General features: G+C 47.0%; 3 protein-coding genes across 6 annotated transcripts; 1 reads left to right on the top strand and 2 right to left on the bottom strand.

The window, feature by feature from the left end:
- Positions 1-941: 941 nt before the first annotated feature.
- LOC118509867 (ficolin-2-like) lies at positions 942-2636 on the bottom strand. The gene is made up of 4 exons (XM_036051090.1): positions 2287-2636; positions 1841-2226; positions 1547-1779; positions 942-1467 (listed from the first exon to the last, which is right to left on the bottom strand). Exons 1-4 carry the CDS (start codon positions 2415-2417, stop codon positions 1075-1077), a joined length of 1143 nt encoding a protein of 380 aa, XP_035906983.1. The 5' UTR covers positions 2418-2636; the 3' UTR covers positions 942-1074.
- A 2823-nt stretch (positions 2637-5459) lies between these two features.
- LOC118513222 (cardioactive peptide) lies at positions 5460-8640 on the top strand. Its single transcript, XM_036058748.1, has 3 exons — positions 5460-5762; positions 7569-7687; positions 7762-8640. The coding sequence occupies exons 2-3, from the start codon at positions 7598-7600 to the stop codon at positions 8152-8154; spliced, it is 483 nt and encodes a 160-aa protein (XP_035914641.1). The 5' UTR covers positions 5460-5762; positions 7569-7597; the 3' UTR covers positions 8155-8640.
- A 7-nt stretch (positions 8641-8647) lies between these two features.
- LOC118513221 (neither inactivation nor afterpotential protein C) lies at positions 8648-15782 on the bottom strand. Of its 4 annotated transcripts, none has more exons than XM_036058745.1 (13): positions 15568-15782; positions 14160-14582; positions 13791-14094; positions 13449-13729; positions 13098-13376; positions 12632-13020; positions 12028-12576; positions 11818-11968; positions 10735-11743; positions 10422-10672; positions 9793-10178; positions 9345-9720; positions 8648-9274 (listed from the first exon to the last, which is right to left on the bottom strand). In XM_036058745.1, exons 2-13 carry the CDS (start codon positions 14451-14453, stop codon positions 8795-8797), a joined length of 4749 nt encoding a protein of 1582 aa, XP_035914638.1. In that variant the 5' UTR covers positions 14454-14582; positions 15568-15782; the 3' UTR covers positions 8648-8794. The 4 variants fall into 4 exon arrangements, with proteins under 4 accessions (XP_035914638.1, XP_035914637.1, XP_035914640.1 ...); XM_036058744.1 differs by having other exon boundaries at positions 14160-14572; XM_036058747.1 differs by having other exon boundaries at positions 14160-14536.
- Between the last annotated feature and the right edge of the window lie 3975 nt (positions 15783-19757).

Genomic DNA, 19757 nt, shown 5'->3' with positions numbered 1-19757 from the left:
AAAACGACACAAGAGAGAATTAACAGAACTGTGGCTTGGTAAAGAAAATATGCATTAGTTTAAGATGAAATCATGTGCAATAATCTTTTTTATAAATTTGAAACAGAAAAATAAAGAAAATAATTAATTGAAAAAGTGAAAATATAAAGCAAATATCGGAAATAGATATTTCTCTGCCAGTGATGCTTTTTGTTTCGTACTGTATTGCATATATCAATAAAACATCACGCATTTTAGGTCGCGGCTACACGTGACAGTGACCCAACTACAGTTCTGAGTGACAGCTGTCAACGTAATTTTGAATTTTTGGATGTTATTTTAGATTACGTTCCAATTTTTATTGTTTTACAAGGATTAAGAAGAAGCTTTTAATGATGGATTCATTGCTGTTGTTAATTTATATTATTGCATAATTTTTTAAATATCCTTAAAAGCACAACGCCGCTCTTTTTCACTCTTTTAGGCTCAATGGTTTGTTAGTTCCTTTCTAAGCTGGTGAGAGTGCCACCCATATTGTGGTTTTCAGGAAGGTCATAATGTTAATCAGTTCTTGATTCTTGTTCCCGTTCTTGAAGTCATTCAATCCTTTAACAGAAGAAGAAGATACCCGGGAATCTTCGATATGCGATTCGAAATTCGATCATTCTATGTGACTGGCTAGCACTGCTACAGATCGGGCGTTTGCTCACCTCATTTCTTTGGAGGATTCACTAAGAGGCTCTCAGCGGAATCGAAGTTTTGGGACTTTACATCGAATGTGCCGACTGGAGGGGTATTTTTGTAAGTTTGTGATCCCGTACAAGATCGGGGCATGCCTCTACGAATGAAATACATTCATTCATTCAAAGCAGTTGTCTGGATGTTCAAGAGCCTAAAAAACTACTTACATTATCTACAGCGATATCTAACGTTAATAATCATTGATTAAAACAAATTTCAAGTATGGTTTTGTAGCAAGTTATACAATCATTTATACTTATATCAAGGCAAATTTATTTCACCGAGGAAAAAGAAATATATCGTTGTTGTTGTTGCTTCAAGTAACCCATAGCATTGATTTGCGTCACCTCCCTTTCAGAACCGTACCATAATGCGTGATGTTTTAAGTGAGTAATAAAATCCTTTGAACGAGCTCCAGCACATAGATTTTGCATAAACAGTGGAAGTGCCCTTCATGTACTTGCCGTTCAGATTCGACAGATGGCAATCGTCGTACCACCAGCCACCGACGTACAGGAGCGCACAGTGACTGGAGGACCGATCGTTATCCATATCGTACGTGCTAAACTTCGATCCTACATTACGCGACAACGAGTCTCCCGCTGTTCCACTGAACGATCCAAGGCTTTTCAGCGTATACTTTTCGGTTTTATCACCGAGCTTGAACGAGGCATAACGCGCTATTCCTTTGTTGCCTTCGAAATCCTCCATTACGAAAGCGATTTCACGAGGCTTTTCAGCAGTAAGCTGGAAGGGGTGGAAAAACAAACAACGAATCAGTAATCGAGTGCAAAAACTATCATCCAGAACAGAGTCTTGTACACACCTGGTAGATTTTCTCATTTCCCAACCAAAACTCTTCATCTAACGTTCCAAATCCGTTCTCGTAGTCGGTCCAGTTACGGTAGAATTCTTCTGTTCCATTGAAACGATGCTGTATCACAACCCATCCACCCTTATCGAACTCTGCATCGCACAGCACGTCCATCGACACGTTCGCAGACAGTTTTAACCGATAGATGCCGGTTTTGTTTGCATTCGCGCATGACGTTAGCTCACCTGTAAAATAATCCAGTTTAGCGATCATACTCTTACTAATGCTAGTGATTATAGTAATAACCTATTTTGGTAGCTTTTTCCTGAACCATCGGCGTTGCCTCTTCCGCCGATGGAGCGGCTTTGATTTCAATCAATACGTTCCCCTTAAACTGATCCAGGAGCATCTGCTGCAGGCTGCATGTGCTTGAGGCTGTGGGAGCGTTTGAAGACAGCTCCTTGGATGGTGCGCCAGCAGCAGCTGATGCTTGTGCCATGGCGGAAGCTGAAGCTGTTGCCGTGGCTGCAGCGCTCGAGCTCGAGCTTGGTTCTGACACTGTTTCTGTTCTACTAGCCGCCAATGAAGCCTGTCGAAACGTTTCCATCTCCATCTTCATCGTACGCAGCCGCATCTCCATTTGCAGCGAATTCCACACAACATCCTTTGTGAAGGCGGAAAGCTCCATGATCCTAAAATGATCACACATGCTCACTCATTCGATCATCATCTCTGTACAGCATTCATCTAACCCTTTCTCCATAACTGCAATCTCCATGCTTAGTTTGGACATGAAATTTTCACCCAGCTTCAAACAGCCCTCATCACCCAGAACAGGAACAAAGAACACACACAAAAAGCACAATGCCACCTTTAGCGCCATGCTTACAGAGCCCTGATGAGTAAACAGAACCGGATCGCTACACGACTTGTAATGAACTGATCCGAGGCAACGCCAAACGTCCGCCTTTAACTTCCAGAACCAGATTGGGGGATTCCTCGATCTGAACAATAATATTGCAAGAAGAATTAAGATGCGTTGACCTTGAACCGGGGAGGTTAACCAGGGGGTATGTTTGCTACTTTAGGTCGTTCACGCGAATCGTTTCGCCGCTCTGTGCCAAATTCGCATGAATGAATTCTACTGTCTTTTTTTTAAGAACGCGCATCAATTAACGGAAGCGACAAGCCTTATCAGCAACAGTTAAATACTGCCTGGTTAAAGCTTTCTGTTATCAGTGGACAATGTTAACTGTGGCATTTTATTCTATTGATTTTGGTTTTTCGTTATCTACAGCAAATGTAATGAATACTGTTTAGTTTTGACATTTTCACGATGTTTTATTCTAAAAACGCAAAAATTAGTAAAATATAAAGAAGTTTTCATTCAGTTCCTTAACTTATGTTCATTTGATGATAGTAAAGCAATCAACAGATTTTGTGAAATACTAAAAAAAATGCAGAATCTGTATTGCAGAAATTTGATTAGTGTTGCTACTCCCCAATAGATGGCGCCATACAAAACGGCAAGGCAAGAGTAATTTTGAATTGCTTTACCGAGCTAAGCAATTTCATATCTCTGTATATTTGTGATGATAAATATGTAAACGTTTACACAATATTTACAGCTAAATACTCAATAATTTGGACTTAAATAAGAAATCAAACATTCAAATAACAGCAATATGGTTATACAAGATGATGCAACCGAAAAGCGGGCCTGTTTATGGTTTAAGGCAGATCGATTTCTGATGCTGATAATGATGATGTTTCTTCAAGGTCTTATATTATTACAATTACTGTAAATTATTAGCTGTTACCCGCATTTAATAATTAATTTTATTGTTCTGTAAGTTTTTTCCGGACATGGTCTGCTTATCCTTATCAAACTATATCAAGGTCCTAATACGAGGCTCCTTATACATTCCTCAACCGAATAAACAACTGATTTTTGGGGATTTAAGAGGGAACTAGAAGAGATAGCTTAAATTGTTGTTGTAGTATGTTGTAAAAAATATGGAAGTTATTACAAAATATATAAACAATTTTACAAATACTTTTACACTTGATTAGGGCACATGCGATTTTCCTTCATATAATAATATAAGAGTACAAAACACCCAGGGGAAATGTTTTTCTTCTCTAATATTATGGTTTTAATACTAGTTAATAAAATCAAAGTAGCTTAAGATAACCTTTGCCTTTATACGGCAGGATATGGGTTCAAATCCCACTGCCGAACTGCCGAAAATTTGTATCACTTAATTAGTATTGTAATCCTTACAGTACATGTAATTTATCACTTTTTTATTTGATATTTAAACACTGTCTTCTTTTTCTTCTTCCACCTTGACACTACAACCTCGAGCGGTCTCGGCATGCCATTTCTGGCTTTCTGTGGTTTAATTTTACCCGTAGTGAAGTAGTCAGCCCTACGCGTACGGGGATGCGGTCTGGATGGGATTTGAACCCCGGTCCTGCCGTCTGAAGACCGGCGCCGCTGTCGCCTCTGCGACCGGACCGCCCCATTTAAACACCGTATCCCTTGGTAAATCAAGTCACACACAGAAATGACAAGCAAAGACCTAAGACCAAAGACTTCTAAACATTTCAATGTTCTGTTCTTAAACCCGACACGCGCCATACAAGATCAGCCGTCATGCTCCAACAAGAAATGAAGCTGTCCAAGCGATCAGCATGATTTATGATGTTCGCACTCACTGGACCGGCTTATCAGCTTCAATTAGCCTCTATCATTCCAAAACATACCCCCCCAATGCAATCAACAACAGCGAACGGGAACACTGGGAAGAAAAACACACACTCCGGAATTATATCACCCAGCACAGCCAATCGATTATGCTCACATTGGCGACCACAAGGCCGCTAAACGCGCTTCCCGATGCGCCTCACATGTGCCTGCATCCTTTGGCATCTAGTGGGCTGATGGGCCCGTCAGATCGGTTCGCGAAGGCAAATCAATGCAATAATTAAATGCTCTCTCTTTCGACTGCATTTCATGTGTCTGTGATGCATTCCCGGTCTGTGCGTGTATGTGTGCAGTTGCATAACGCCAGGTTGCACATCCTGCCAGTGGAATCGGATAACCGGCTGCCGAATGAAAACCGAACCGCATAAAAGTTCAGTAGGTGAATGCCACCCGCCGCGGGGCATTACTGGCGTCCCCCTTTTTTTTCTAAATATCACGCGTCAAAAGCATGTCGGACGCTTGGCGCAGCACTCCACGGATGGTATTGATGGACCTTCTCCACCTTCGTCCGTCAGTGCGCTACTGCTGCTTGCTGTTTTGGTACAAGAAATGTCACTTCGAGGGATATTCGGTGTAACTTTCAGGCGTTTTGGCCCGCCCATTCGCTTGTCGGTTGGGTTAAATGGCTCACTTTTAAAAACGATTCTTGCGGTTTGTTCATTATCGCCTGTCAATAGGTGTCCGGCCTGGGATGTCAAATGCCGCAAAAAACGATCGTTGTATTACAACCGTTCCACCGAGGGGGGGCGTACCGTTCACGCATCGGGTGCCGGTGGCATCGACTACCACGAGCTGTCTTATGGCCTTTCGGACGAAAACCCGATCGACCGGGCTTCTTCCGGTCGGACCGGCCGGCACGTTTCATTACACCGTTTCGAGATTCATCTTGCCCACTTGCGTCCCGGGCTACTGCCTCCTTCCGGCGAACCAGCGCAAGGACCCGCTAAACGAGGATTTTATGCAAAAATCATGTGCATTTATATAACGATACACAGCAAACTGTGCTCGGGTGAGGGATCGGGGTGAGAGTTGCACGGGGTTTGGCGGAGAGTATTTACAAGAAAAATACACCATGGGCGGTCCTTTCGGGCGTGCTCGGCGGCGCTCGGATGTGCGGTTTTCCATCCTATATAAAAGCACATGGCCGGGCGGCAAGGATTCTCAGTCAGTGAAGATTAGGCCACTCACAAGTACGTTCAGCTTGTTCAGTAGTTTCCTTACCGTATGTGCGTGTGTCTCAGCGGATTCCGCGATAGTGTTACCAGGGACAGAGTGATTTTCTCAGTCACACACACTCACACGCAAGTGCATTTCCGCGACAGTGATCGCTTCTCGTTTGCTTCTTGCGGTTGTGTTTAGTGCGCTGCGTTTCGTTATCGTTTGCTGAACAAACAATCGGGCGGCGTCGTGAAATTGCAACCAAAACCGCGAGCCTAAGCGCGTGAGTGAGCGTTTTGTGTAAGTAAAGCACGGCAGGAAAACGTGTGCTCCACTGATATCTGGAAGTTGGGAGTGGTACGAGGATGGGGGCAAGAGGCAGGGGCAAGCAGGGGTTTAAAATGAAAGTAAGAAACGTGTCTGCAGTAGACAATATCTGGCCGGGACTGGAATGGGGTGATTGTTTCGTAGAAGAGATATTAAACCGCCGGCACAGTAGCAGGACTCTTCGTCGTTGGAAGAAATCGTGAAAATTGTGAGAAATCGTAAAGGGTGTACTACTCAGAGGACATTGAAGCATTTTTAAGTGATGTGAGAACTGACAAAAAATTGCTTTCACCCTCCAAATTGCACTCTGTATAATTATTTTGGAGACTAGTCCAAGAAGACATCGACAAAGTGACTACATCCAGTTGCTCTCAAAAATTGGCCAGGTTTTAAGGTTATTCCAGGTTGAATTGTAGTGAATTCTAGGCCTCTTGTGACTCTAAGTTGCTGGAACGTAGCAGTTTTTTGTGCCCAAAAATGGGACTTACGACATCCCTTCCAAAAAACATCAAGAGCAGAGAAATCTGATGAAAACTTGGTAAATCGTTAAAAATCAGTGATTGCTCGTTGTTGAGGTTTTAAGTCTTTTCGACCTTCAGTTATTGGAAGATCTGATTGGCATGGTCCGACCGTCTCCTTGAAATGAGGGCTGACTATCCAACTACTTGGTAATAAGTCTAGTAAGCCAGAAATGGGATGCATGACTAAGCGATCGTTAGGCCAAAGAAGAAGAAGTTATCGGAAGATCCTTATGGAGATTCTTTTAAAAAAATGACCAAGAGCAGAGATGTCTGATGAACTCTCCATCAGTCTGATGTTCTCTCATCTTGTCGATCAAAAAATCGTCCAACAAGGCTCTATAACGTCCAAGAATGATATTCAGATACTGAGGTGTTATCAGGCGATTTCGAACAAGTACAGCCGAGTGTCTCTATCTGTTTGTATAGAGTCTCTCAGATACTTTGAGAACATTTTATGTGTCTTCAGAGAGATTATAATCTATGAGGCAGTTTTCTTGGAGACTTGCTCAACTTCAAACACATACCATAAAAAAATATCGCAAATTTTCTTTTGAATGTAAAGTTATTTAATCAAAAGCTTCGACTACCTTGAAGTGATTCACCAAGGACCAGGACGATTCCCTCGAGTGCCTTATTATATCTTCCCAATTTAAACCAATGGATCACACTTCACCAAAGAGGATTAAGGTTATGATTTAACAAATCCAATCATTAACCCACATCAATGAGCAACCTTTCGCTTCCACATCCACCCCGTTGAACCGCACACCCCTCGACAGCGGAGGCACATTTTCCAAAACACGTTAATGCAATTGAAAACACGCTGCGGGATGCGAGTGCACAGTTTTTCGCACTTTACCCATAACAGCATGGAAGCTGCCCGTCCCAGTCCTGCTCGCCCCGGGGACGTCTCTTTTTGGGGCCATGTGTGTCTAAGACAGACGACTCTCGTCCCATTACAGAAAACATGAAGGGAAGCCATAGATTGGGGAAACTCGGAGGGAGAGGAAACTTCCACGGAGGGATTGAAGGTGGATAAGAAAAGCGGCATTTGCCTTTAAAAGACGCTTTTGTCTCTTATCAAAACCACACCCACGCGTTGCAGTGCATCCATTGCAAAGCAAGCTGCCCGAAGCCATGCAACATTCGGTCAAGATTGTGCGCCGGGCCTGTTATGTGAGGGATTTCCGATTGCGCTAATTAAAGCCTGACGTAATGGTTGTCTGGAAATGATTTGTTTGGTTCGATTTGCTTGCAGACTTGGACTGTGTCCGTGAAAGCGTACCGATGGCACACCGAAGTTCGGCCAAGCTGATGCTGGCACTGGTATCGCTCTTTTGCGTCCTGCAGATGCTGGAATGTGGAGTAGTGGACCGGGTAAGTGTTTGTCAAGCTGTTGAGTAATTCTTATTCATGGTCTTATTGATACGATTTGGGCATTTTATTTGCAGCAACCCCGAGCCTATAAACAGTACAACACCGAACCACAGAAGAGACCGTTCTGCAACGCGTTCACCGGGTGTGGCAAGAAGCGATCGTCCGCGTCTAGTCCACCGAGCGCTTCGGCAGCAGCCGCAGCCGCCGCCATGCTCCAACGGCACATGCAGAACGTTGAAGCGAACCGGAAGGACAGAATAAGCAGCGACTTTGACCCGAACGAGGAATCCATCAGCAGTCTGCTCGATCTCAACACGGAACCGGCCGTCGAGGATCTGCTGCGACAGATCATGTCCGAGGCGAAGCTGTGGGAAGCGATCCAGGAAGCGAACCGGGAAATTTACCTGCAGAAGTCGGGCGTCAAGGAGCAGCGTAACGATTTCCCGCTCACGTTCAGCACGCAGTAAGCTGCGTAACGCCTAACGCTGATATGATCGGTTACCAAGCAACCAACCAATATTTCTACTTCTTGGTGTATAAATAGTCCATTCCGGCAGTCCGGCGCACTGATGGCGGGCTGGCATCTCTTTTAAAACTGCATGGCTAGGGAAACGGACACAAGCTCCACGGTTGAACACTGTTACTTCTCTATACTTCGGGGCATACCCGGCACACAAGCAAGCAAGCAAGGTCGTATGCGACCTCGACGTCCTGCAGGACGACAGGAGGAATGTTTCTTATATTGTAGATCGTTACTAGTCTTAAGGAAGCAAATGCCCCTAAAAAAACCCCAACCCGTATCCTTACACAGTGTAGCCGAGAGGTACTCTTGCTACTGGAGACACGCCACATCACGTGTGTAGCTGTACGACGCGGGGACATTCCATCGTACGGTGCGTTCATTTAACGGCAAGTTCTGCAATGCAATAAAAATCGCGAGAGTAAATCTGAAACCGAAACATCGATCGAGCTAGCCGCTGCCTGAAAGGGAGACTTTATTGGCCAGTAAGGGTGGACAAAAACCTGTAGAACGGATAAACGAGAAACGATTACGAGTAATGGTGCGCCGGCTTCGGTACACCTAGCTATATGACCGCAAACCGAGACTTAGAACTCTTCCACGTATCCCTCAACGATGATGCCCGGTACGATTTCTTCGCTGATAAAACCACCGGTCAGGCTGTTTTGATTTTCGTCCTGCTGTGGTGTGGTGGAACGACTTCGCGACGGTCCCGGCTTCTGGTCGTTCATCATGAACGTGTCCTGGGACAGGGATAGCTTGCGCTGGTTGGGCGAGGTACTGGTGCTACTGTTGCCATTCTCCGTTCCCTGGCAGGACTTCGGACGTTCGGTCGCTTTGCTCTGGTAGACCACGTTGGTGGACGATGAGTCCCTGCGCTTGGCATCCACGTTGGCAGTGGGATAGTAGCTGTTACCGTTGTTGTTGTTGTTCGTGTCCTCAAAGTCGATGCTGGTCGTGGTCAGTGAAAGTCCTTCCGAGTTGCGCTTCATTGAGGCACGGTTGTAGTTGGTCTTTCGCAACAGTCCCTGGAAGTTGAACGGTGGTTCGTCATCCGAGTTGTCATTCTGGAAAGATGAATTAAACCGAGCCGTTTAAAATGCAGTGATACAGAGAAAGGCGTGTCACCGTGGTTACCTCATCGGTGTACTTCTTGCCAATCAGTTCCATCTCCTTGATCGGATTGATTTTGGTTGGTGTGATCGGTCGAACCTGGGGTTGTGGTGCCGGCCGTTTCTTGTTGATGCCCTTCTGGGGAAACTCGGCCGCCATTGGAACTTCCGGCTCGACCACAGGAACCCTTGGTGCCTGTCGCTTCTTGTATACGGCCGTCTTACTGGTAACGGAGCCCGTTTCATCGAAGCTAGTGCCACTAAACTTGTTACGAATATCATCCACACTCTGCCGAGCGTACGGAATGGGCGAGTAAACCGAGGACATCTGCACCGACGATTGCATCGGCGATCGGGGACGATTGATCGCGTACGGTTCCACAACACGATGCGGAGAAAGGCTGAAAAATTGGGGACAAGTTACTTTATTACTGTCCTACCCCATCAAAGCGATGAAGAGAAGCGATCCTTACCGTTTAATCGGTAAGCTCGGATCCCGATGGAACGGTTCGTTGGCGAGCGTATGCTCCCCGACATCACCGGCCCCATCCACCCGTAATCCTTTCTGTGCGGAACGGGTAATTTCGGAGGACAGATTTTTCCTTCGCCGTAACGGTGCATCCCAGTCCTCGGAGTCGGAATCGTTACCGGTGTAAATGTACGAGGCCGACGATGGATCACACATGTACGTGGTGTCGAAGAAGGGAATATCGTCAAACAGGAAGCGCAATTTCCATACCGGTGGACGCTGGGCGCCGAGCAGGGCCGGATTACGCTGGTTTGGATCGATCTTGTCCAGCATGATGCAGTTGCTGCAGGTGGCAAACCCACCAACAAGCCGTTGATTGTAGATGTGAACCTGAGCGAGAAACGACAGCAAAGAGCGTGTAACACAGCGTAACAGCGTTAGTTTCGAAATATGCTCCTAAAAGTATGCAATCAGCATTACACGAGCATGAGTAACGCTTGCACAGTGAGCTCCAACAGTTATGTTTTTTTGTAACTCTTTCAATTTAAATTTCGATTCGTTTCATTAAACAAATATTAGTAACATTTGCACACATAAATCGCTTTTGAAAGAGATAAATCAAGAGTAAGCTACCTGTTGCGACAAGTTCACCAGATCTTGGTAGCGGGCCGCACGATATTGCAGCAGTATCTGGTACATCGACTTCTTTCTCCAGCGATACACGAACGGTTTCATAAACTCCGCCGTTTCGGCATCCAATTTTCCCGTCCGATCGTTTATCAGCGGACGATACTTCTTCCGGGCCATGTGGCCCCGGAATGCGGACTGAATTTTAAGCGCTGCCTCATCCTGATTATCCTGGCTGCCTGCTTGACGCTTACGAACTGCGAGGTTAAAAGAATAAGATAAGGAAGTGCTGCTAGAGAAATCATTCGCTATTTCTCACCCGATTCACGATGGACCTGCTTTAGCTTAGTCGCAACGGTACGCTTCGCAAGGAAAGCACGCATCATCGCTTGAATTTTGACAATCTTTTTGACCTGCGTTTCGTACAACCGCTGTAGGTATTCCACGTTGTAGTACTTCAGGAACACCTTCGTCTTGCCGATGACCCAGCCCTCGAGCTTCAGACGGATCAACAGCAGCCGACAGTTGTCGCGAGTCATCTCCACATTCTCGTCGAAATCAAACGCCAGAAACTGGTACCGCCGAAGAAACTCCTGGAACGGAATCCGGTGCGAGAAACCTTTCTGCCTGGCGCGAGCCGTATCAAGCACGGCCATCGCACGCAGCTGCTGGCGTACCATCTCCGAGGAGTATCCTTTCGGTTTGTACTCCAGGTCCGCTCGTATGCAGCGCACGAAGTGTGTGCCCCCACTGTTCGGACCGATCGAAAGTGTTTTGAACAGCTCGAGACTGGTCGCGCGGAACACACCCGCAATGGTACGCATTTTGTGGACCTGCGAGTACATGCCCTTGGACAGTGTGTTCATTTTTTTCGCCTTGTTCTTCTCCGCTACCAGCGCCGCACCCCAACGTTTCTTCTTGCTCGGTTTGTCCGACTGAACGCCCAGCGCTTCCTCGGCTGCCATCGTAAGATTGCCGGTGCGCGATAGCTGATTGGAGAACATGATCTTGATGATCGATTCACCGGAAGCGCGCAACGTTTCGACCATTTCCGGTGGTATAAAGTCACGGTTTTTGTCCGGCATGCCGCGCGCGTCGTACGTGATGCGACCGGTGTAGTGGGCCACCGTAAACTCGTGCCCGCTGGCACGCTTGATGAAGGGACTTTTGTTCGTCTGGATTGAATCGATGATGTAGTTCTGACCGTGGCGTCCACGGCTAGCGTCATCGATGAAGCTGAACACGCCCTTCGGTTTGGTGAGAATGTGATCGACCGCCATCTTGTTGTCGTAGTAGTGTAGCGAAGTTACCGGAACTTGTTCCTCTTCCTGGGGGAGAAAAAGGTTCGAAATCGGAGTGAAGTTTAGTTCGTACCGGACTTTGAGCTCCTATCGGAAGTTACCATTTCAATCATCTCAAACACAAAGATGCGCTGATTGTACAAATACTGCATCTGCTCGTTGAGCGAGTTCACGACCAGCTGATCGATGTGGTTCCGATGGAAGCACTCAAATCCAAAATGATCGGTGATCGTGACGGAATGTTTATCTCCACTGCAAGTGCAAGAACCAATTCTTTATTGCTGTCAAGGGACATCAGAGAGGCTACTCACTAGATGGCTCTTCCGAACGCAAGCTTCTGATTGATAGTGTTCGTTATCCAGTCGACCAGCCGGGAGTAGATGGTAGCGGCCAGAACGTCGCGTGCATCTCGTGCCTCATCCGCCGTATGCCGTCGACGTTCGGCCGAACCACGCACTATCACGCAGTAGTTCAGCAAAGCCCACTGGAACTTTTTCTCGTCCAGCTGCAGCAGGTGCGCGATCTTGCTGATCACTTCAAAGCTCTCCAGCTCGGTCATGCCTTCCGTTTCCTTGAAGCGGACCTCACCTAGCAGCAGGATAGCTGCCAGCGTACGGTAGATCGTTTCCAGAATGTCTTGCGATAGCTCCAGTGCTAGCAGTTGCTCCTCAAACTCCTTGAAGGCTCTCACGTTGCCGGCGATATCATCACGACAGTACTTTAGCTTGTCCGAGCTCATGGCTTCCGATATGCGCAGATAGCGATAGTTGCGGCCACCCTCCAGGGAAAAGTCCAGCAAGCGTTCCTCGGCATCCATTGTGTCGTAGAAGTAGTAGAAGATGTGGAAATTCGATTGATTCCTGGAAATGATTTACGTATCAAATGCGCTCTTCTGAAGAGATTAAACAAACTTACATGTTAGTTGACGATATGCGAAGCTTTTCCAGAAGATACACCCAGAAAATAGCTCCCGACAGCTTCCCCGAGGAACCAAACGTAAGCTGTGCCTGTACGATACTTCGCGTGGAGTTCGGATTCAACGGAGTGCCGGCATTCGTGAGAGCGCTCAGTGCTTTGTACCCGTTCACGATACGCTCGTACACACCCGGATTTCCTTCGCCCAGCACACCGAGGTGCTTCATCAGCAGCTTCAGGTTCGTCGTTTTACCCGAGAAGCTTTCACCGGCCAGTATGATGTGCTGCGGTTCTTCGTGATGCAGCATGTCCTGGTACGCACTGTCGGCGATCGCGAAGATGTGCGGGGCATTATCCGAGCGCGATTTGAACATGTACTTCGAGTGGAACTGTTAAGTAAAACCACCCAACGCTAAGTACCTTCTCACTGATAAGCCATTATCCTCCCCCCACTGAAGAAACTTACCCCACGTACGTACTCCGGGATGGTTTCGTTAGGGTTAAGCGATATCAGCACATCACCCACGAACGTGTACGTGTTTCCATGCTTATAGCGCTGCGAAACCTCTTCCAGGATCGTCTCCTCGGACAGTTGCTCCAGTGCGGCCAGATCCTCGACGTGCAGCTTTTCCGGTCGACTTTCGGCCGATTTCAGCAGACCACGTACCACCGCTACTTCCTCCTTGCCTTTCGGAAGCTGAATGTTGAGTACCGATTCGGCCAACATTCGCAACTCTTGGCTCAACTAGAAAGGGGATAGAAAATGTTTGTGTTACGCTCAAGAAGAAATTATCCTTCTCAGAGTGGTCCAACCTACATGATAGTCATTTTCGGGCACTTGGGTCAGGAAGGGATGTTCGATGATTTCCATAATGAACGGTCGATGGTCCGGATTCTTCTCGAGACATTCGGCAATGAAATCGTTATACTCCTGGGACCAGTTCGACTGGCGGTAGAGCGTTGGCGGAGGGTTCCGCACGATTTGGAACATGGCCCGCGTGGCGTGCATGTCCGCAAACGGTGGCTTTCCATCGCCCAGCTCAATCGCCGTAATGCCCAATGCCCACACATCCGATCGATTGTCGTACACATCTTTGTCTGAAAAGGAAGATCTCTTATCACTGGCGACTCTTTCCTAGTGTGGGTTGTATATACTAACCACTCTTCGAGCTAGTGACCACCTCCGGAGCCATCCAGCACGGTGATCCGATGCAAGTGCCTCGCTTCCCCAGCGTCGACTTTGTGTCGCGAGCCAGCCCATAATCGCACAGCTTCACTTCGCCATCCTTCGTCATCAGGATGTTGCTTCCACGGACATCCCGATGTACGATATGGTGCTCGTGCAGGTACACCAAGGCCCGGGAAACTTCACGCAAAATGTACGCCAGCTGCAACTCACTAGCGCGTCGATTGCTCACAAACAGCTTCCGGACCACATCCACCGCTGGCCCATAATCGCAGTACTGCAATCAATCAGGACGTCAGCAGTCTAGCTACTATCAAACTTCTCCTGCCAGCAAACACTCACCTCCAGCACGAACCATATCTCGTCACACTCTCCCGCAGGACACTTCTTCCGGTAGACACCGTAAAAGTCGATCAGGTTCGCATGCTTGGAGTGGTCACGCAGAATGCGAAACTCTTCCTGGATCGCCGTCTTCGTTTCGCCCTCAAACTTTTGCACCTTGATCGCGACGTTCTTGTTGCCGGCCTGCGTATCAGTGGCCCGGTACACCTTGGCACACACTCCACTGCCGATGAGCTCACCGAGCTTGTACCGATTGCCCGGATCGGGGAGAGTTTCAATTTTTAAGCTAGCCATCTCCGGGGAACTGCCACAACTGTTTCACTTTCAGTACGCTCAGTACGTTCCGATCTTGTTGTCCATGAATTCTTATGGAGCTGCTGAAAGAGTTGCTTCTTCACTTAACAAATAGAGATCTACAAAAAACTTATAAATTAAAGTCAGAATCTAATAACTGATAATTCCACTCCAGTAACACACTCAAATGTCATCTTCTTCAGACGATCACTCTACAGGCTTTCATCACCTTGTGGTGATAAATGGATGACAAAACCACGACGATCTTCAATCACGATTGATTGAAGCGCAAGGAATGTCGCTCATTTTCCTTCGCCCCGAGCCGGCTGCGTTGAGTGAGTTATTCGCCGCGCTCGGCTCACCTCACCAAACCAATCCCTGGCGAATAGCCGCTCTCATCCGCTCGTTTGTGGTTTAAAATTCCGATCGACGTTAACGATCGCGCGCTGTGATTGAGGTCGTAATAGTTAACTGGTTGGGAATGTGTCAAGGTTTTAATGCGTGGAATAAAAAAGGGTGGAAAAACGCATCCTTCAAGAAAATAGCTTCGAGCGGAAATGAGTCAACCACCACATTCGTACGAGTGAGTAAATAATTGAGTCCCTGCATTTTATTTGCAATATTCGATTAGAGAGACATTCCGCTTCGTTAGCGAGCTATTTAAAGTATGTGAAAGTGGCTACTTTCACCCATTTGGGACGAACAATTAGATCACCACTCAACTTTGCCACTCGATGTTGTTGCTTGCACACACAATTAAATAAACGCATTCAGTCCGGAAATAGTGGCGTGCACCTACGCAACGGTTACGGTATCGCGGTTACGTAAACGCAAACCACTCGACGGCACAGCTGCCTGGCCAGGCACCAGGGAAACCTTGCTCGAAATTCTGGGGTTTTCGACTTTCGAGGTCGTATCCTGCACACTAATCCAGTTAGGTTATCGTGTTGGAGCACTTGAAACACATCCGGCGCCAACGTTGCACACTTAATTCCCTTAACTTCGTTTGAGTTCAAGAGGGTTTGGGCATAAGTAAGTTAAGCAATGAAAAAAATAGCACTAAAGTATTCTTTATCACTTTAATCGTAAAACACTTTAGTAAAGCAATCATTACCAAAAACGGAACTGATGGCTGTTTCACACTTTTTTCTTTAAACTACTAAACACTTTCTTCGGTTCTTGATGGTCAATTCAGCAAACTGTTAGCACACATCCGACACACAGTTGTAAAAGGGTTGTTCCTTGGGCAACTCAACTCGACACCGTTGGCAGGAACGGATTGCTCCAGAGGGCTCGACTGCTTACCGCGAATTCTAAACACCTACTGACCGTTGGCCACCGTCGATGTTCAGCGGGTAACATTGGAACCCGCGCGAGTGAGTGAGTCTTACGTCGTCAGGTGAAGCCTCAAAAGTGGCCACTACCTGCACTAATTCAATTGTACAGTTCCCGTTCGACCGACCTGGTCTTACTCACGGTTACGCCATCAAGCATCACCAGAACCGGGTGAGCCTACCGATGAGTTCTAGCACAGTAAGCCTCGAAAAAAGTGAAACATTTTTTTTCCGTCTGGGACAATCGGTCGATGTGAGTCGGTTAGTCACTGTTGGTGTTGGAAAGTGGCAACCAGTTGAATTCTCCCCTGGGCTCATTGATATGCGTCGAGGTTTTCCGCGTGATTCGTCTAGCTATCGGTGACGACACCATCGCGATGGTGTTAATGCAACACTTTGATGCGTTTTAGGATGTCACGTGAAAGTCAATACGGACCGGTGGGAGTCAAGTTTCACCCATCGCTCGAACCGGGCACAAGGGCTTGATATGATTTAATTCGCTTTATACACGGGGCCCTTGATGGAATCGGTTACTTGCACTCTCGCAGTAAGATGTCTATTAACGATGTTTAGGCCGTTGGTCACAATTTTCCCTTTCACTGTGTTTTCACGAAGCCAGACAGCCCAAGCCGTAAGCTTGTTAGTTGTTTTCACTTTTCTGCTTCACGCACTGCCATATTGCACTGGCCTGTAAGCTGATTTCGTCCTATGTTTTGTTTTGTTTCAAGGCTCCCAATCCCTGCTAGATCATAATAAAAGACGGCCAAGATGAACTATGCCGCCTAGCGAGCGAACGATGATGCTTTAATCTCCGATCGGCAATCTGTTAACTTTTGACGAGCACCCAGAAAGAACAACAGTTCGGCCCCTAATAGCTCAGCTTAAGAAGCACTCAGGCGCATAATTCGATGATCAGATTAGAGCCCCAAACAATCGTTCGCTTTCCACTGCGCCTTGCTGAGGTCTCGTGACTTCGACCCCGGTGGAAATCAATCGGTTCCCGGCAGAAGTGCTTTCACCCGTGTGTCCTTGCGTGTCCTTCCGTGCGCCTAGCCTTCGGTCGGCAAGATCAAAGCCTGCAGTTGAAGGTGTGCTGAAAATAAACAAAGAAGCTATCATCCACCCAAGACAACAGGAAACAAAGCTGATGATTAAAGGGCAGAGCGACGGTCCTATTTTCTTTCTCTCTCTCTCTCCCGGACCGTGATGCTTTCCTCGCGATCGTTACGGGCCAGCTAGCGGAGCGGAGGTATTGGATGAGCTTGCATTTCCGGCACCCGGTTTGCAGTTTTCCAGTGCTCGCGGCACGATTTTAGACGCATTCGAGTGTGGAGAGTTTTATCAATGGGACATAAAGCCTGCCTACTCGGGCGGGCTGGCCGGATTCGGTGATGATGATGATGAGCCGGTGATGTAATTATCTCATATTGAATGTTTTGTTGTTGATGTTTCTTTCTTTATGAATCGTCCATTTTGTGTTCTAGGTACACTGATACATTTATGCTATAGTGAATGAATGGAACCATTATAGAGAGAGAGCGAAGTGCTCTATAAATCGATGCGGTTCAATGCACAGAATGATCTTCATTGAGCTGACCCTTAACATTTCAATGGGATCTGTTAGTTTTTGTAGCGTAATGTTGCATTGTTTGTGCCAAGCGGATCAGAAATTAAGTAAAAGGAAAGCTTTTTATGGCACATTTATCCTCCAATTTTTTGCAATAAAGTCTCCATCGTCACATCTGTAGCATCTGAGCAGAAACAATTATTGTCCAATGTTCCATCAAAGTTTGCCGGAGACGTTGAAATATTCGCCGCAGATGATCATGATTGACGACGACTTTCAGCTCTGTGTACTGTGTTGAGAAATGCCGTGTAATTTTGATATCTGGAAACAGATATAATGTATTTTTTTACTACAAAATTGACAACCAGTCATTGAAACCCCGGAAAGTGTTCGAGGTTATGGAATCCTACTCGATAGCCGCCTTAGTTTTTGGTCCCATATAGAATCAGTAATCTCCAGAGCAAATCAAATGTTAGGATTAATACAACATATAACAGGAGAATTTAATGACTCTTTGACGGTAAAAGCTCTCTATTGCTCTCTACATCGATACGTCCTTGAAGATGCTAGTATCCATTCTAGTATGTTAGTCACTCGCAACGCAATGAGGCTACTCTCTTAGAGAGAGCAAAACTTGCATCCATCGTACGAAGCTAGGTATTTGCTACTATGGCTCCAATCATTGTCAGTCCGTGTTTCTAAGGGCGACCCGTAAGCCTGGTAGATGCGGCAGCGGCCTCGGTCTTCACATGGCAGGATCAGGGTTTAAATCCCATCCAGACCGTTCTCACTTAATGAGGACTTGACTATACAACTACGTGGTATCATTGAGTCTTGTAAGCCAGTCATGGAAGGCATGACCTTAAGAGGTCCGATTCGAAATTTCATGGTTATGTTGAGGGTGGCTTGCAAGGCCTCTCCCCCAACCCCCTCGTCTCGTCGGAGGGCTTACGGTTCTTAGCTGTTTAAAGTCCCGTAGGAAGCCAGGATAGGAGAGACGGCCAGCCGCTCCTAACGTGGAGAACAGACGCTAGCCATCTCCCTTTGCTCAATTTAGCCAATATAATCCACCTTCCCAAGGGGTTTGGTTTCCCCGTATACCCAAGCTCAGATATTTGGAGAGACATGTTACCGTTCTGTACGCCGGGGACGTATTGAGTCGAATAGGGGTTTGGAGAGCCTGTGTTTACCTTCAAGAGGCTTCGGATCCATACCTTACCAGTGCAGTATTGTTACCACACTAGCTTACAGAACCACACTGATACGGCAGGTAGTCCTTTACGGGCACGAGTCCTGGACTATGCTGGCGAAAGGCTCCAATACACTCGCCATTTTCGAGCGGCGAGGGCTACGGACTATCTTCGGCGGTGTGTGCGAGCAGGGCGTGTGTAGAAGGAGTGTTAACCACGAGCTAGCTGAGCTGTTTGGCGATGCAGACATCCTGACAGTAGTCAAAGCCGGTTAGGACACGTGATGAGGATGCCGGACTCATGCCCTACCAGGAAGGTGCTCATCAGCGACCCGTTCGGCACGAGGCGTAGAGGAGCGCAGCGAGCTCAAGAGCGAGCAAGAGGAGTCAGACCTGAGGGAGATCGAATGCAATCGGGGGTGAAGGAGTGCAGCTATGGACCAAGTGTCCTGGAAAAGAATTGCATACGAAGCCTTGTCGTTTAGACGTGCTCCATAGGAGCAGACCAAGAAAGAAGAAGAAGAGACCTTAAGAGGTACTGACGTCAAGTAGAAAAAGAGGAAGTCTGCATTTCTTGAGCTTATAGCCATTTATATTTTTATATTTAGAGAAATTAGGAACACTTTAAGTATCTTTTTTTATCCATAGCGGAGGAAACCTCTCCACTCTAAATACATGTTGCGACGGACGAAGCTGGGATTGTACAGAATATTTATAGTCCCAGTACTCACATACGCCTCTGAGACATGGACTCTGTCCAAAACTGACGAAGCCCTCTTAGCCGCGTTCGATAGGAAGATGCTCAGAAGGATTTTTGGCCCCGTATGTGTGGAAGGACAATGGAGGGCCCGCTACAATGACGAGCTCTACGAGCTGTACAATAGTCTCACCATAGTGCAACGAATTAGACTTGCCAGGCTCGATGGGCTAGTCACGTCATGAAAATGACACCGTACGACCCAGTCTGTAAAGTCTTTTGAGGCCGTCCACACGGACAGAGGAGGCGTGGTAGGTTTCCAAATTGAGAAGGAGTGATGGCGTTGATGCGTCCGCCAGAACGGCCGGGATAACAGATTGGCAGACGACGGCGCTAAACCGTGAGCGGTATCGAGGATTGTTGCAGCAGGCCAAGACCGCAAAGCGGTTGTAGCGCCTGATAAGTAAGTAAGTAAGTATCTTATGTGGACAAATGTCCGATGAATCAATGCATCTGC

Source organism: Anopheles stephensi, chromosome 3, assembly GCF_013141755.1.
Source record: "Anopheles stephensi strain Indian chromosome 3, UCI_ANSTEP_V1.0, whole genome shotgun sequence".
Taxonomy (NCBI): domain Eukaryota; kingdom Metazoa; phylum Arthropoda; class Insecta; order Diptera; family Culicidae; genus Anopheles; species Anopheles stephensi.
This window is presented reverse-complemented; position numbering and strand designations above follow the sequence as displayed.